The sequence below is a fragment of the Brachyhypopomus gauderio genome, chromosome 6 (genome assembly GCF_052324685.1).
Source record: "Brachyhypopomus gauderio isolate BG-103 chromosome 6, BGAUD_0.2, whole genome shotgun sequence".
Taxonomy (NCBI): Eukaryota; Metazoa; Chordata; class Actinopteri; order Gymnotiformes; family Hypopomidae; genus Brachyhypopomus; species Brachyhypopomus gauderio.
This window is the reverse complement of record NC_135216.1, coordinates 15,863,850-15,882,467: the sequence shown is the minus strand read 5'-3', so window position 1 is coordinate 15,882,467 and position 18,618 is coordinate 15,863,850. Positions and strand designations below refer to the sequence as shown.

The 18,618-nt window shown below is 42.2% G+C and overlaps 2 protein-coding genes across 4 annotated transcripts; both read right to left on the bottom strand.

Moving 5' to 3' along the window:
* Window positions 1–392: 392 nt before the first annotated feature.
* Window positions 393–1,503, bottom strand: cldn35 (claudin 35). Its single transcript, XM_077007803.1, has one exon. The coding sequence runs from the start codon at window positions 1,234–1,236 to the stop codon at window positions 550–552; it is 687 nt and encodes a 228-aa protein (XP_076863918.1). The 5' UTR covers window positions 1,237–1,503; the 3' UTR covers window positions 393–549.
* Window positions 1,504–12,039: 10,536 nt separating this feature from the next.
* LOC143517030 (protein argonaute-4-like) lies at window positions 12,040–18,001 on the bottom strand. Of its 3 annotated transcripts, none has more exons than XM_077009106.1 (9): window positions 17,771–18,001; window positions 15,358–15,529; window positions 14,914–15,098; window positions 14,615–14,750; window positions 13,977–14,292; window positions 13,681–13,815; window positions 13,458–13,559; window positions 13,168–13,367; window positions 12,040–12,962 (listed from the first exon to the last, which is right to left on the bottom strand). In XM_077009106.1, exons 2-9 carry the CDS (start codon window positions 15,474–15,476, stop codon window positions 12,923–12,925), a joined length of 1,233 nt encoding a protein of 410 aa, XP_076865221.1. In that variant the 5' UTR covers window positions 15,477–15,529; window positions 17,771–18,001; the 3' UTR covers window positions 12,040–12,922. The 3 variants fall into 3 exon arrangements, with proteins under 3 accessions (XP_076865221.1, XP_076865222.1, XP_076865220.1); XM_077009107.1 differs by having other exon boundaries at window positions 15,358–15,506; XM_077009105.1 differs by having other exon boundaries at window positions 12,042–12,962; window positions 15,358–15,491; window positions 17,771–17,999.
* Window positions 18,002–18,618: the final 617 nt, after the last annotated feature.

Sequence of the window (18,618 nt, the reverse complement as noted above, 5' to 3'; positions counted from 1 at the left end):
TCCTCATGCAATGAAAATGTAATAAAAAGGAAAAATGAAAACCAGTACAAATAATGAAGGACATCAATAAAATATCTCCAAATGGATTCAGACCACTACAGTATCACTCTGCTAGTCTGAATGACTTACCTCTCATCTTAGGACTTACTTTAGCTGAGTTTTACATGTATTAAGAAATAGCCAAAATCACATTTTGTTCCAGTAAATGTCTATTGTCCTAAATGTTCAATTTCTGCCTTTTTTGATAATGGAAGAATATTTAGACTGAGAAATATCACTTTACACTGCAACTATTCCAAAATCTAACAAGGAAAACAATTCAGATTTTTTTTGTCCTTTGTGTCAATATGCTTGCATTATTCCTTAGCAATTTAGACATGTCAAAACCAAAAGCAAACTGTGAACATCAGATACTGGAAAATCAACAGTGTGCAAAATAATATCAGTGTAAACGCAATGTTGGGCCAACTATTCTATTAAACATACTTTGATCCCCTCCGTCACTATTCATGGAAAAACCTTCACCTGCCACACTTCCCCCCCTCTTCCTCAGACGTATTCCCTGAAGGGCACATTGTTGGTGGCGATGGGTTTGGGAGGATCTAGAGGCGAGTGCCTGGTGTTAGCAAAGCTCCGTCCGGAGTAGCCCCTCCTGTAGGCTTCCTTCTCCATGTGGGGGCACGTGCTGCTCAGCACGGCACCGCTGATCATGAGGATGACGGCAGACGCCCAGCCCAGGTAGATGGCCTGTCCCAGCTCGCGTTTGTTCGTGACGGGGATGTTGGGGTTGTAGAAGTCCCGCACTACTGTGTTGGCTACCCACGATACAGGGATGAGCACACACAGGCCTGTGATGATGAAGAGCACCCCGCCGGACAGCGCTATGCCTGCTTTGGCATGGCGATCATCCCCAGCGCACGTGGTGCACTTCATACCACAGCAGGATACCGTGCAGGACAACCAGCCCAGGAAGATGGCTACGCACATCAGCGCACGGGCAGCCTGGATATCTACGGGCAGGGCTAGCAGGGAATCATACGTTTTGCACTGCATGTGGCCAGTAGTCTGATAGACGCAGCTCATCCAGATACCCTGCCATATTATCTCTGATATCAGGATGATTTCCTCAGTGAAAGCCGAGACCTTCCACTGGGGCAGTGCTGTCACGGCGATAGCCATCACCCAGCCCGTTACGGCAAAGGTGAAGCTGATCAACTGCATTCCTGTATTCACCATTCCTCCGCCTTCTCTGTACCACGCGTCCTCAGGCCACAACCGGGAAGACACTTTTTCTGCTGCTGCTGGTCCAGTTAGGGATACTTGGTTCACCCCTCCTCACAGGTCGACAGGTCACACGTCCAGGTCACACTACTTGCTGATCAGCTCTTCTAGAAGATTCCACTTGACTTTTAAACACTTCTGATGCTTTTATTCCACTTCTCTTCAGATCCTTCCAAGATGCCTCTCCCACAGGCGCACACACCTCTTTGGTTGTGATATAATGAATTATGAAGGAGCACTCAGTGGTAAAATTGCTTGTCCAAGCTCAATCATGCAGAACTTCCTCAGCTCCAGGTTCAGACTGACTGGAGAGCCAGAGGTGTCGAACTCGTCCTCTTCTCTTTAAAGGAAGATGTTCACTACAGTGACATGGACCTGTACTGCTCTTTAGGTGTTACCTTACTTAGATGAGTCAGGGAGATTAAATTCAATACCTTCACAATGAACTGCAGTCCAAGATGCAGATGGATTTCCTCTGAGTAACCTTACAGTGCCAGACCACCCAAAACAGTAAATGCTAAATAAAAATGGACTACAATTGAACAGATGTCAGTAATCAGTTGATAACAGATCCAGTATCTCTGCCCTATCCCACTCAAAAAATAGATTCGGATTATTAAAAATTGAGAAGGCAGAAAATGTTGTGAATGCAGTTGATAGAGACCAGGCAGGCGTCAAGGCAGTAGGTGTGGAGAAATGGACCTCCCCAAAAATGGACCTGCCCTCCCCTGCCCAGGCCACTGTGGGTTTCCCCTCAAGTGCTGACCAACTGGGTAAAGAGGATACACACAGTGTAATGAGCCACAGGACACTTGCTCTTCGCAGACGAAGATGAGACGCTTCTCTTCTGGACAACAAAATGCTACTTGGCTGCTAACTGGCTGGTCAGAAGTACAGGTAGCCTACTCCTCTTATAACTCAGAAAGCTTTGAGTCCGGCACTACCAACGAAGTGTCAGTACCACGCTGCTCCTGAAGGAAAGTGGAGAGTCAAATGAGTGGAGAGTCAGAGATGGGGGACGGAGGGAGGGAGGGAGGGAGGGAGGGAGGGGGAGGTGTGTGGGTGGATCAATTAGTGCAAAAACATCTTTTTAAATGGCTTTTTGAGAAATGTGCTTTCGTTCCTCTGTTATGGGACAGTAATAAAAGAATTTTTTTGAAGAGGGGTACTGAATAGTTCTGTGGCATTGTGTGAAGACCAGTGGGTATGCTTAAATTGGAGGAAGAAAAATGTCAACTAGAAATGTACAGCAATCTCATCTTACTTTCTGTTGTGAAGCATTCAGACGTACCTGGGTGAGAAGAGGACATGGGGTTCAAAAATGAAAAATGTTTTCAGATGTTTTCAAAATATATGAAAGCTTTTGACTGAAAAAGAATGTTTAATTTTGATATTTTTGCTGAATATGACATCTAACACATAAGATTGTACAAGTAAATGTTTTTATTAATGTATTTATTTTGAGATGACATGACCATTTACACTGTTGTTAACTAATTTGATTAAAGGGGTATTATTCTGTATCAGTTACCTGCAGACCTGCTGTCCTGCCTCTCCGTTTTCAATTAATTAAACATCACGGCAGCAAGATCTCTAGTTCAGGTTTCTAATGTGGACCCCTCTCCTAACAGTGGTCATGACAACCAGGCAGGACACAGCAACAGGTCCTTCACAGAGGACCAGGTGCAGGTGGGAAACACAAACGATGGGATGGATAGAATTTTAAAGTACACTTCCCAGGGCCGGCGCAAGACACTCCATACTGGGGGTCTATGTATCTACCTACTGATGACCTTGGAACTCACGTCTTTCCATATTTGCTATTGATGTTATATTTCTGTATTTCTTGCTTTGTGTTACTGTGACGGGCAGGGTGAGCGAAATAAAATGGAATCAATCACGCCAAGTCTCAGGGAAAAAGTATGGTTTAATAGAAAAGTGCGCAAACCAAAAACCCGTGACATGATCCAAATGAAGGATATAATGACCAGCGGTCAACTGGTACAAAGACAAGACATATATAGGCAAACAAATGACCCTCAGGTGAGACGGATCGAGGGCTCCGCCCACCTGAGGGACGAACACAACAACAACAAAAACAACAAAAACTGCCCCTGTGGAAGGAGGCGACAGGTAGGGGGCCGCCGTACCGTGACAGTTACCACAGCTGTAATTTGGTCGTACATCACATTAATACATCATCACAGCCATGATGTTATTCGCAACGTATGGCATCAAGGACTTTTATACAACGGTTCTACAAAATAAAATACAATGTATAGAAAAGCAGCCCAAAATTTATTGATGTTTAAAAATATTTTTTAAATATGTTTTAATATTTGTACAACATATTCCATAACATATATTGCATACTGGTCCCCATGGTAGTATGCAGTATAGCATCCAGTTATATAGTATCCATACGCAGGTCACAAGGATGTATAAATGTTCCATCCACTTGTGATAGATTTTCTGCTACTGTTGCATAATGCAGTACACCGAAAAAATAACTTGTTACATACTAGAGAATTTGGCCAGAGTAGTCTGTCATCCAGGTGTTTTTCAAGTACTGCAAAAAAAGAAATAAAAATTCATACTGCATATAGCATACTGATCACAATCTGTACATGAATAGTTTGTACACATCTATGGGTAGGTTTGTAATAGCCTACATTTTGTATACTGCATACTAGTGCCGATAGTAGTATGCATGTATCCAGTATATGACAAATGCAAACCATACAATGAGGTAAAATGAATGTATTAAGTTTCTACATTTTCAAATACATACTTTATACTCCATACTGTACTCAGTATATACTGTATACTGAAAATACAGTTTATACAGCATACTGATCCCTGAAGTAGTATGAAGTACTACATGTGAATGTATGAAGGTGCTACCTACTTTTGTAAGATTTTCCGGCACCATTGCATGATGGGATGAGGTAAACCATGAAGAAATCTGTGGTTGTGTGCTGGAATGATTGGCTGTAGTACTACATCACCTGAGTGTCTTTGGTGAGCAATATGTATGTGAGTAACGTGTCATATGCTATTTCAGACACATACAATCACGGGTTGCATGAAGTAACGCAATACAACCCCAAGAAAGCTCACATACAGGAATATTTTGCTGGAGTACTACGTCATCCGGGTGTCTTTCGTGTATTGAAAAAAAAAATTGGTCTACTGTATTTTTGGTATTCTTTTTATACTGTATTAGTAAATAAATAAAAAAAAATAATAAATATTTTAAATGATTTGTGTGCTGGGCTGGACTGGGACTGTATTTGTATCTGGCTACTGTAACAGGGGAACAGAGGCGGCCGGAGGTGAGAGTTGCATTGAATGGTCTTTATTATCCATTCGCAAAGGAAACAAAACAGCCAAACTGAAACCACTGCAAAGCAGCAAAAATAGAACAGCGTCCACTCCACTAGCACCGACACGGGGAGACAGTCCAGAGATGAGCTCCAGCGGGTCAATGTGCAGCACTGGACCGAACGACCTGCGGGAATAAATAGGTGCACAACCGAGGGAGTAGTTTGGTGCTCGGGGGCGTGTGTTGTGAGGTAGTGCGAACAGGGACACGCGCCCTCTGGCGGCGAGCCGGTGTTACACCGAATTCTGCGACCGTCGAATTTTGTGACCGCAGAGGGCGCTATTTCGCAGTTTCAGTTAGTTTCAGTACACAGGCACGAGCGCTTTACGAATGCTGCGTAAGCTACGCCGACGCGCTTTCTTTTCTCGTTTTGCTGCTGTCCACGAGCCAAAATATGAGAGATGCGTGTATTTACATTTTATGTCTGTTAACAAGAATGTTTCATTACAACATTTTTACACGTGACGACAGGAGTAAAGTCAGCCAATACATACGCCTGACAATAGCAAACTTTTCATAAGTAAGTTATGTAAGCTGCTGTCATTTGGACCTCATTCCGAATGGTAATTATACACTTCTGAATGAAATGTTTAAATATAGTCTACTAAAACGTTTTTGCTATCACTGTTTTCTGTTATTGTGGAGTCAGTGGGTGATGTGTTTCCATGGTAGATGTGACAGATGTACCTTGGCATGGGGTCACCAGTTCTTAATATGTGACCCCACTGAATTTCCACCTATAATCATTTTGAAAACAGCCATGTCTTTCCTGGTGACCTACCATCCCGTCACCTTATTAGACAGAAAAAAAAATATGAATGGAATGGACAAGTGCACTTTGGAATAGGGGTCACCGATTCTGACGGCTGCTGTCTAAATATGTGACTGCTGTCCATCTCCATACAAACTAGTTAAAACCCAACCAAATGTTTTCAGGTGACTTACCATCCCTACACCTGTTAGCCAAAGAAAAACATTCATGAATGGAGTGGACAGACTGACCGTGGCATAGGGGTCACCCATTCTGACAGCTGCCAACTGGATCTGTGACTTTAATGTATCTTCAAAAAATATTAAAAGATCGTTTTAAAAACGTTTTAGTAGACTATATTTAAACATTTTATTCAGAAGTGTATAATTACCATTCGGAATGAGGTCCAAATGACAGCAGCTTACATAACTTACTTATGAAAAGTTTGCTATTGTCAGGCGTATGTATTGGCTGACTTTACTCCTGTCGTCACGTGTAAAAATGTTGTAATGAAACATTCTTGTTAATAGACGACATAAAATGTAAATACACGCATCTCTCATATTTTGGCTCGTGGACAGCAGCAAAACGAGAAAAGAAAGCGCGTCGGCGTAGCTTACGCAGCATTCGTAAAGCGCTCGTGCCTGTGTACTGAAACTAACTGAAACTGCGAAATAGCGCCCTCTGCGGTCACAAAATTCGACGGTCGCAGAATTCGGTGTAACACCGGCCTCCCCACCGTGACAGCTACAAACAAAGTTGCTTTATGAATTCATGCAACGCAAATATGTCTTAAAAGCATTTGACACCGTTTAACTCTTATTCAGTGTGGGCATATCTTTTGCTATTTTTTTGCAATCTTTTATATTTTTTTACACTTACTGCAGTCATGATTAAATTGCAAAGCTTTTATTTATCATTTATAAGTTTTAAAATCAGTAATTTCACTTGAGTTTTTAAAACACGTTGAACCACAGCATAGAGGCTACAAATACAAACTACTATGCAGCCTTTCAACACACCTTTAACCTAAATATCTAAAATGCTATGATAGCCTAAAATGGACACTTGCTGCTCATCCAACACTTCTTAGTCTTGATCATCTGCTATTTTATCAGATTAAGGGCACGTGACTGCCAGATTTTGGGTATGCAAATACCAATTAATCATATATATTGATCCATATTTCTCATATAATAAAGTCCCTGTGTTATCCTAACGTTACTACCTGCTTACGTACTACACTTTCCCGCTCAGTCTGTCCCTCGGTTTCTCTTTCACAAGCCTGCATCTCTGCTGCTCTCCCTGTCTGCTGCTGCTGTCTTCACCTACAGAGGACACGGAGGCTACAGCAGCGAACATGTCTGTGATTTTACACATTTTGTAGCATCTACATTGAGACTCTTTAATTTCTTCGCGCGTAACTTCTGCCTCTCCTTGCTGCCTCTCCTTTAACAACACGCTCAACATTGAACGTAGCGGGAGTTACAGCGGACCCAGAGACGTATATATAATGGATGGTATGTCACCGTTGACTCCCATTGTGAACTTTTGAAGCCACCAAGATGGCCGCACGGACACCGCCATCTTGGATGCGCTTGCGCAGTAGATGAAAATTGGAGCCAGAGCATGCGCATTAGAACCGGTAGGCAGGACAGTATCTCCGCCAGAGACCGTGGCTGTGTTCGAAATAGCCTACTACATACTACTGGCATACTGATCGAGCCCCAAATCAGTATGCCGTATGCAGTATGTGACCAAAATGAAAATTTCCAGTACGCGAAACATACCCGGATGACCTACTACTTCCGCAAAATATTCCAGTACGCGAACAGAGCTATCTCCGTGGTGTACTGCATCCCATCATGCAACGCTACGTTCACGTGACCCCGTAGTATGCTTTGCTTTTGTTGCATACTGGAAACTGTACTGCATACTACTACGAGGACCAGTATGCAGTATCCAGTATATACTGAGTCCAGTATGCAGTATCCAGTATGTAGTAGTCTATTTCGAACAGAGCCCGTATCTCCGCCCCGACATTCGTTAGGATACGCCCACCAGTATAGAAACTTTTGACGTTTTACAAAATAAACAAAGGTAAAAGGTTTTAATACTGCTGTCGAGAGTTTTGCTGTAGAGAGTTTTGATAGAGTTTTGCTGTTGAGCGCGTTCACGTTTGAGTGTCTGGTATTAGATGTTAGCAGCTATTAACTGTCAATCACCTTATCACCACACCTCTTTAAATAACACTTAATAACTTCTATAAAATCTGTTTATCGTAGAAAAAAACACTGGGAAAGATACTAACGAAATGGGGTCTTATAGAATTGACAAAATATAATTGCTCAAAAAACTTATTTTACGTGTAATAAAAATTCAAAGTTTCTCGTCCGGCCCATTCACTTACATGGGAATGGGCGGGGTTAAAAGTTGTACTGCAGCCAGCCACTAGAGGGCAGCTGACTCACGGAGGCTTCACTTTTCACTCGTGTCGTCCAGTCCACTTATATGTACGGTCTCTTGGCGGACCACGCAGAAAAAGGGTGGGGCCGCTTTCGTCCTATATCCTGATTGGTTCTGTCCACTGTCTATATTGAAGATGGGCCAATGGGTTGCCCCTTCTAAATTGTGGGCCATTCTCTAAGGAAAAAAGGGAGGAAAAAATCCATCAGCCCCCGAGGACTGTCGGCCCACCGGGCAAATGCCTGGTACGCCAGATTACCAGTCCAGTCCTGTGTGTGTGCATTAACAATAGGCATCTTCCTTACTACACATTAATAAATCACACCCTGCAGTTGCACAATCCAAATGAGCGGAGCTGAACACGCTACAGCAGGGGTGCCCACAAGTTTTCAGCTTGCGAGCTACTTATAAAATGACCAAGTCAGAAAGATCTACCGGGGGGTAAGGGGTTGTGAGGTGGCGAACGTAATTTGTTGAGCGGTGGGGGGGGGGGGGGGGGGGGGCGAACGTAATTTGTTGAGCGGATTGCAGATTGGCTACTGTGAATGTCAATCAAAATCAGGCCTGTAGCCAGCATTGTGCTGGGGGGGATCTTTTTCCCCCAAAAGTGGACTTCATTTGCCTCTCTACTCCAGTGCCCCCTAAATACACGAGCGCACTTCAAACCTTTTAATTTACACATATTTTATTCATTATAAGCATGGTTGCCAACTTTTCAAAATCACTAGGAGTGAGATTTGATGCGGGGGGGGTAGGGTGTTATGCCTTATATGTTTCCTCTATGTTGCGCCTAAAGCGATCGATCGCCAGTAGTTGGCGCCAGAGCGAACTAGTAACTCATTGAATCATAGATGTAGATCGGAGATAAATAAACTAGATTTTTTCAGCGTGAGAAATCGGATGTATGGCGTGTGAAGACAGTCAAATGCGAGTGTCTCACGCTCATTGCGTGAGAGTTGGCAACACTGTTATAAGTTTGTTGTGAGTCTGTTGTTGCTGTCCTTATTTGTTTGTCTGTATATCCACCGGAGATTAACAATTCATTCGTTGAATAGCCTATCTATCTTGAGGGGGCATGTGTGTACGGGGGGATCGAACGAACCCTCCGATCCCCCCTGGCTACGGGCCTGAAAATACAACCATCAGTGCAGATGTGCGATTCATCTACTACTATTTTATGTGACGCGATCTACACACATTCCTTCGCGATCGACCGACACTTCCTTCGATCGACAAATGAGCACCCCTGCGCTACAGGATAGTCAGCATCTGCCAAGATTGTAATGCCTACTAAAAAAACTTCAAACGTGTGGGTGTATTTTGAAAAAGATAAAGATCAATCAAACAAAGTAAAGCGCAAGTTATGTCATCAACATCTTTCATTTTACACGACAACAACCAACATGGCATACCATTTAAAACGCGTAAGGTGAAAAAAAAAACAGTTCAGCCGTTTGTCGTTTCGGTCGTGTCGTCTGGTCTCGTCGCGGTGCGTCTCGGCAAGTAATCCGATAAACATTTTTTGTTGTTGTTTGCTTTTTAAACCCCGTTTCTTGAACCTTTACGTATATATTTTTTGATGTTGTGTGGCAATTTTTTATATTTCCAGGCAGGCATATTTTATTTAAAATATTTTTGACATTTTGCACAGTGCCTGTCTGACAGTTTGATATGCGCACTGCGCACTGACGGTGACTTTTTTTTGTTAATGTTTTCTAACGTTTCATAAAAAAATAAATAAGTAAATAAATAAAAGCTGAATAAAGCCAACCTACCATGTTTATTCATTTATCTGAGTGTTTTAGGTTTTTACTTTGAAGTGGAAAAAAGTCCTGAACGAGAACAGGATCACGTTTAAGTTGCTCTAGATAAAAAAAAACCCTGATTTGACTATTAGTCGACTAAAGGGAAAATCTGACGAATCAGATTTGACTATGAAAATCCTTAGTTGAATGCACCTCTATTTGTAACACACCCCATGCTATTTCCAACAGGTCCACAGACTAAGTTCCACAACAAATAACTTTTTTAACTTTTTTTTTTGCCTGGCCATCAGCAGTCTACAATGGTATAAGGTATATACCCCTCATACTCAAATAGCGGCGGGCTATCTATTTCTGGCCTGCAAGCTGTTTTGAAAAGTGTTTTTTTTTTTTTTTTAGGAATCTTTTTTTTCAATCGCGCTATCCGCTCTTATTTTGAAATTGCGCACCGCGATCTCAAGACGATGCTGGGGATTGCCTTTATGGCAACAACAAACACATAGCAGACGCCCAAATGCGTTAGGCCTTGTACAATTTGATAATTGTATGCCTTACATGCGTGTACTACGCTAACTAACCATGTATACAATGCAAATGTCGGACTTATAAATATTTGTTTTACCAAAGTTCATAGTATTTGGAGCTTCCAGCTGCCTAAATGCATTGAAATTGTGAAAAAATAAACATGAAACAGACCCTACTGACAGCCAATCACAATTCATAAAACAGCCGCAGCCAATCCTGTCCCTCCCAAGACTGTCAAAAATCAAACGATCTGCTCCGCTAGCAGGAGCTTAATTGCAAGCAGAAAGGGTGTGACAAGCAAGCAACTCTCTCCTCACGCGCAAGAGTAGTTTTGCACGTGAAGTGATTTTCCGCGCTCGCAATTTTTGAATTGGACTTGACCCCATACGGTCTGTCCTCTGCAAACTGCAAGATCAGTTTACATAAGCTTCCGTTGATCCTTTACCGCCCCCTTGAGGACTGTGGTCAATTACCTACATTGTGATTGCTCTGCTTTGGTTGACCGTCATCGGTTTCATTCATATAAACTGCTATGGTTACGGTTATGGTTACACTTTTTAATTCAGGTGGTAGGGATGACATTAGCCAAATGATCCAGTGCCTGTTTTTTGTCAGTGCTGGATGCTCAGAGATATTTTGGTCTCATTAGACCAGAGAATGTTTTTGCATACGTTGCCAGAGTCCTTTGAATGCCATTTAGTAAACTACAAGTAGACAGTTGTTTGCATTTTACTCAACAGTGACTTCATTCTTTCTACTGCACCATAAAGGCTCGAGAGGGCAATGGTCGTCATCCATCCAAAATGGTTCTCCCATCTCTGAACAAGACTTCTGGAACTGCAATAACCATTCTCTTACCACACTGCCCAAAACCCTTCTTACCTAGCCCAGCCCCAAGAAGGTTCAATATTGTGTGAATCTTCTTCCATTTCAACATTATTTCAAGCAACTGGTCCTATGAATACACTGAAAAAAATAAAGCATTGGCTCAATGTAATAAAATTGAATTAATCAATCACACAATTTTTTTTTCATTGACTCAATCTAAAACACTAAATTCATTTAGTCATGAATTTAGTTTTTTGGATTGAGTCAATGAAAAAAAATTTATGTGATTGATTAATTCAATTTTATTACATTGAACCAATGCTTTATTTTTTTCATTGTACTCGAACCTGCATCATTTTACATCCATGCCCTGATCTCCCACAGTTTGAGCAGAGATCTACAAACAGTTCCTCGGACTGTTCCTGTTTTAGTTTTTATCCTGACAATGCATTGTACGCCTTACAGACCCAGGTGCCTTACATCTGCAATGTAGGCATAAAATTCCAATTTATTATTTGCACAATAACACGAATAATCCCTGCAGGCTAATAAAGGGTAAATAAAAAGAAAACAAAAAAGAAAAAAAAAGGTGAAGAAGGGATTTAACGTCACATAGCAACACACCAGCTGATGCGGCATCCTGACAGGGGAGGCCAGAGGAAGCTCCGTCAGGTCAGCAAGAGCGCCCCCTATTGCTATTAGACAAGTCACACAGTTCTGAACACTATAATACAGCACAAAAGCTACACAAATAATAAATTACATTGCTTTATGTCCAATAACAAATCTTTATATATCAATTGGGACTAAAACAAAATCATGGTCTCCTAAAATTAGGGGGGTAGAGAGAGAAAGATTGGGTAAAAAGGTTAAAAAGAGGTAATCCTTGTGTAATCCCAGAGCATCGGAATGCTGGGAGTGTGTGTGTGTGTGTGATGTCAACAGTGTAGTGACATCAGTGGAGAGGCCAGCAGGCTGGAGGCCAGTGTCTCTGGGGTGTGGGGTCTAGCAGAGGGAGTGGCTGGTGTGTCTTTGCACTCACCGATTAAAAGCAAGAATTATAGCTTTGCCTTTGTTCATAATTTGGATTATATTGCTGTGCAATGATATGAAACTGGAATCGTCCCGTTTAGCCGCCAGCTGCATAATAATTTTAGCCAAATCTAGTGTGCAGAATAAACATCAGAAAAGCTGTGTAGAAACTGACAAAGTTGCCCAACACATGTCACCAACCACTCCTGCCCCACCCTGCTTAAAGGGCCAGTACTCATGCCCTGAACAGGCGAGCACTCAAACTCATTCATAGCAAACCTGCTGCTTTACGGATGGTTTATTACAAAAGGGTTTTTGCAGAGCTGTTCCCCTGACGAGGCATGGACACCAAGCCCCTTCAGGATCAGGGCAGGACCTGCAGTCACTCACCAACTACATCTAGCCAGGCGTCGTCAGGTCCAAAGGCAGTGCTTATGCTCGAGACACTTAACCGACTGTATAATGTTTGAATTCTTACACCCGAATAGAAAATACTATACCTTTAGGATTTATATAAAGATACACATGTTCAAATGCATACACACACACACACACCCCCCCCACCAGTGATAAAAACACAGTGTAAAATTCCAACAACATCGACTTTCTACACTAAACAACATTTAAGAACCACTAAAAATTTTATTAAAACTTTTACAAATCTGATTTTGAATGTTATGTAGAAATGCATAAAAAGGTAAGAGAGCGCCCTTAGCTGATGGAGCTAGAGCTGTCCTGACAAAATGTTGCAGGTTTGCTCACACTCTGTACATTAGAAAAATGATAATAATTAAAAAATATATACATTCAAAACAGAAAAATTCATAAATGGCTCAATTTTTTTCTCTCAGTGCAGGATTGCTGGTGAGCGGTTCGTCTAAGGCCGACTTGTTAAGCGGTACTCATGGGTGGCCTGCTGGCTTTGGAACCGCTTTGTTGTGGACGGACACACACACACACACACACACACACACACACACACACACACACACACAGAGAGAGAGAGACAGAGAAATTAATTAAGTCAACTTCAACAAAAAATGTGCACATGCTAGTCATGAAAATGTACAAGTCCAAAACACAACTGTCATTGTGCAGGATCCTTCCCCTAAAAGCAGGTCTCCACAGCTGCGTACCCGTCATGGTTTTTGTCCACCAAGTGGTAGCGGGCGCGGAAGGCGACCAGCCGGGCGTAGTAGGCGGGCGCAGGGATGGAGACGGAGCGCGTGCAGCGCAGGTACGTGTGGCACAGCTGGTAGGTGAGAACCTGCAGCTCGTCTGCCATGAAGCAGTTGTCGTCCCACAGCACGTGATAGTGGGAGGGGCGGCTGGTGCCCTGCACAAGGGAGAGAGGCACAGTAGGCATCAGGGGACAAATGGACAAGTCCCCGCACGAGCCCGTGAGCAGGATGGGAGACGGACTCACCTGGATTCCTGCATGGCTGCACAGGTAGAAGTCAAACTCTGAGGGATGTGTGATGGTGCTGTCCACAGTCGTGCCTGCAGGAACGTTGCCGCTCTTCCCAACCTACAGGGATACAAGTCTCCAAATTATAGGCCTCATTTTAAAAAGATACATTCAGCAATTATATAGTCTTTTTGACCTCAAGCAGTCCTGTTCTAACTGGAGATCCGAGTGATTCCCTTACCCTCTCAGCCTTGTCTGAACAGAAGAGACGAGTGTGGTGCCGTTTCTGCACTACGATGTAAGTGATGCCAGGCCTGTAGTCCTCCTCCAGACTGATGCACGCTTTCTTAATGGCTATCAGCTCCGGCCACGCAACCTATGCATGAAAAAGAAAAAAAAAAAACAAACCACATTTGACATAACTGGAAGGAACACCCATAACACTAAGTGATGGATTGAGCACTGCAAAACAAGCTTTAACAGAAAGAACTGAAAGGCTGAGAAGTTTAGGCGTGCTGTCGTCCAACCCTTTCTCACCTGTTTCATCTGGCCCTCAGACACACCTCCGCGGTAGTAGATGATGCGCGTGGGCTTGAAGCGGGTGGACTTGTAGAACTGGATGAGCAGCTCGCGCACCATGTTGGTGAGGTCCTGGATGACCTCCTGGCTGTAGAGCTGCTCCTGGGACAAGTCCTGGCGTGACGTCTGCACCCGCACCGTGGCACAGTAGCGGCTGGGGTGGCTGTCCATGCTGCCGACCACCGCCGCGATGGACGGCTTCTTACCATCGCCCGCCGGGGGGTGCGTGACGTCAGCCCCCAGGAAGATCACTGGCTGCTGGAATACGGAGGGCCTGCGGGTACAGCAGTGGTCATGGAAGCACGCACACACACACGTATGTACATACATTATGACTTAATTTCTTCCAGTCAAAATCTTATATGTAGTCATTTGGTTGACTCATGTGACTCAAGTAATATGCAACTAAAGTTTAATAAAACGTTTGGCCTGCAGCTATTACTCCAACTCTCCTTACAGAAATTAGTTACATAACGAATATTAAATATTATTTGTATTTTATATGTCTTTGCAACTATGTACCACCAAGAAGGAATCGATCTGGGAAGTGAGAATATGAATGCGAGACTCATGCCCAGAATGCAATCAGAACTCACCTGATTCCACCCAGCTTGGCATTGATCTTGAGGCAGAGGTTGGACAGCATCTGAGTGGAGGTCTTCACCACGTTCTTCACCTGCAAACACTGGGTGGACATGCCCAGAAAAGTGTCTTCAACACGCTTCACCTCCGCTAGGGGAACAAAACACAAAATAGCTTCAAATCTGCTCCCCCGTTCAATTGAAATACATGGCAATTTAAATACAAACGAGTCACAAATGAACTTTAAAGTATAGGAATTGAATGAGTTCAATTATGGAGCTTTTGGTTCAAAGGTTAATTTTATCCTCATTACCATAGACAGGTGAATTCCCAGGCAGAATGACCACAATGAGCTGTAGACCAACGTAAGACATCTTCAGGTGCTTGAACATGGGCTCCACACTATCTGCCCCTTGGGCATACTTGCAGAAACAGGGCTGTCCCTGGATGGGCATGCCTGTATCCTTAGAGATCTTCCTCAATTGATCTATGAAGCTCCTAAAAAGAGACAAGGGCAAAATGTTAAAAATCTATAGTAATCTTTTAACAGAATTGGTGAAACAGCCAAAATTCCAGACACCCATGGGCATGTAGGAGTGACAGGTCAAGGTCAAGGAAATAGAGTAAATTTCACATTATTGTTGACCATCAAAGTGACTAGCAAGAATGAACTTAGTGACACATTTAGGCAGCCAAAGGTTAATTGTGCTGAAAGACAAAATGAGGCAATTTTGAGAAACATCTGCCTGATACTCACTTGAGCAAGTCCTCTTGGCACTGCTTCTGAGGGGCAAAGCAGGCCACGGCCCACACCTTGATTTCGATGCCGGCATAGAACTGCTTCCCCCTCATGTCCCATACACCCTGGTTGGACATAGCCACCGTCTTGTTCTGGGGAGTGAGTACCTACACTTTGTGAACCCCACAGACTCACCAGAGGATACACAAACAAGTCAATCCTAGACAACACCACCCCAACCAGTCCTCTACTTGGCCAAGGCTAATGAACCAATGGGCACCAAAGAATCATTAAGTTTTTGAAAAACATCAGATCTTTCACAGTGTAGAGAAAGAGGTAATAAAGATTAGACTAAACACTAGTATATAAGCAAGATGTTAAATATGGAGTACATCAAGTCAATTAAATTGGCAAAAGACAGACAATAAAACAACGGTAGTCCTTGGAACCAAGATTAAAGTTGAGCAACTCCAGTGTTCAGGTCATTTAGCACTCAAACTGCTTAAAGAATGTCAGCAGTTTCAAGGCCATTTTTCATGTTTGGTTGCAAGACTCCAAAATCTAAAACGGAGTTTAACGCAGAGAGCCTGAAGACTGGAGATGAGCACATCCAGTTACAAGACGACATGTAGTATTTACAAGGTCCAACCATAAGGCAGAAAAATCCTGTATTTTAATCATTTGAGTAAATATCATTATAAAAGTGTTAACTGCAAAATATATCAATAGATTTCAGCATTCTCTGTTAACTACTAACATAGGGCATATTAATGTAAATCTACAGTAAAATATCAACTAGGGCATATGGCAAATAACAGTTAATAATGTGATTGTGTGTAGTGTAACAAAAAGGAGAGATTGCTTTTCTGTTTGCATGCCACGCACTTAAATTCCTCAACACTGCCGAGGCAACAACACTAGAGCAATATCTTTGTATACTACTATATATCAATTTATACCCTGCAATATCTTTATTAAAAATGTAAGGGTTGGCATATCTCGATATAGTTAATATGCCATATCAAATAATGCTCACAGGATATAATCACATCCGAGCAGCACATGCCGACAGAACACAACAGTCGGCCTAAATGTTTTCACAGTAATGGCAGAGCTTGAATTTTATATGCACCTGCGCAGTAAGGCAAAACGGCAGAATCGGTTTACATAAGCTTCCGTTGAGCCTTTAGCGCCCCCTTGAGGACTGTGGTTAATTAACTACATTGTGATTGCTTTGCTTTGGTTGATCATCGGTTTCATTCACATAAACTGCATAGGTTATGGTTACACCTTTTAATGCAGGTGGTAGGGATGACATTAGCCAAATGATCCAGTGCCTGTTACGAGAACAGTTGCTCAGAGATATTTTGGTCTAATCAGACCAGAGAATGTTTTTCCATATGTTGCCAGAGTCCTTTGAATGCCATTTAGTAAACTCCAAGTAGACAGTTGTTTGCATTTTACTCAACAGTGACTTCTTTCTTTCTACTGCACCATAAAGGCTCGAGAGGGCAATGGTCGTCATCCATCCAAAATGGTTCTCCCATCTCTGAACAAGACTTCTGGAACTGCAATAACCATTCTCTTACCACACTGCCCAAAACCCTTCTTACCTAGCCCAGCCCCAAGAAGGTTCAATATTGTGTGAATTTTCTTCCATTTCAACATTATTTCAAGCAGCTGGTCCTGTGAATACTCAAAGCCGCATCATTTTACATCCATGCCTTGATCTCCCACAGTTTGAGCAGAGATCTACAAATAGTTCCTCGGACTGTTCCTGTTTTTAGTTTTTATCCTGACAATGCATTGTACGCCGTACCGACCCAGGTGCCTTTCTAAACTATATAACCAGTCTAGAGATGTCACAAGAACCGATACTTCGGTGCCGAGTCGATACCATAATTGTGAATACGTTAAGGTTCTTGTTTCCTGTGGTACCGAAGGTTTCAGTTTTCCCAGACCACACAAGGGCAACATAACAGGCCTACACATGAACGCTGAAACACCACCACCAGCAACACAAACATTTTCGTGTTTCTTTTGTAAGTCAGAAGATACGTCCCTTGTTTATTTCATGTCAATATTCACAAAGGTTTTGGAAGAATATTGGAAACTGGATTATCCTAAAACGTAACATTCCTTCTTTTAATGTTGATGCAGTTTTATTTTATGCGGAAAACTTAGATTACTCTGATGCCTTAAATGTAGTCGTACTTTTAGCCAAATACCACATTCAACTGCAGTAAGTGGAGGGGTAATAAACTATCCTTCCTCTGCTTTATGAATTAATTTAAATCACATTCTTCATTAAGTAGATTTTTTAACTGGTAAAATGCTAGAATCATTTCACACCAGATCTTTAGAAACAAAGTTATATTCTCTTCTGCTTTGATCCTCTGTACTGTGTTTTTTTTAATCATATTTTACTCACCAAATCTTGTAACTTGTAGTTCCTCGACGAAAGTTTATCTTTGTTTATTTTTCTGTATCATAAAATTCTAATATAGGCCTATATAAAAAAAACCAAATATGAAGAATGGCGTCGGCAAAAGCAGGAGAAGCAAGAGGTGACTAGGTTCTGCGACCTGAAGGGAAAAAGCCAAGTTTCTGGTAGCGTGGTTCCTAGTCCAGTTAACTCAGATTTCTACCGAAACCTTAATATAAATCCTTAGTTTTAGACACATCTCAGGGATAATGCAAACACGGTGCACCTGACCCCAATTTGACGTGCCACGGCAAAGGGTCACAAAAACGCTTTTGTGAAAGAGAATTCAAATTTCAAACACCAACTATTTATTAAAAGTTAAGTTTCTGAAACAACTTCATTGTGGATAATGAAGTAAAAATTGAGGAGTAAAATTGCCATCATGTCCCTTAAAAATCGAATCCACTATTCGACTGCATGTAGAATTTTCCAGATATAAAACCTTTGAACAGATTTAAGTGGGCAACGTCAGAATTTCTTAGAATTCCAAGAGAAACTTTAAAGAAAATGTGATGATTAACTGGACCCCAAAATGCTGCAAATTTGACCAAGCCAGTTAGCATTGGTCCCCTACAACGAGTTTTCCGCATTTTAATACAGGAGACAGCCCAACAGTTACTGTAATACCATGGTTTTGTTTTGTTGAACTAAAACGCCACATAACTTTCCGTAAACCAGAGAAATATGGGCTCTGCACAAACCTGTTCAAACACATTTATATGGAAAATAAACCTATTTATACCAGGAACATTATCAAGTGCCTGGCAAAATAATATTTAATGAGTAGGCTAAAG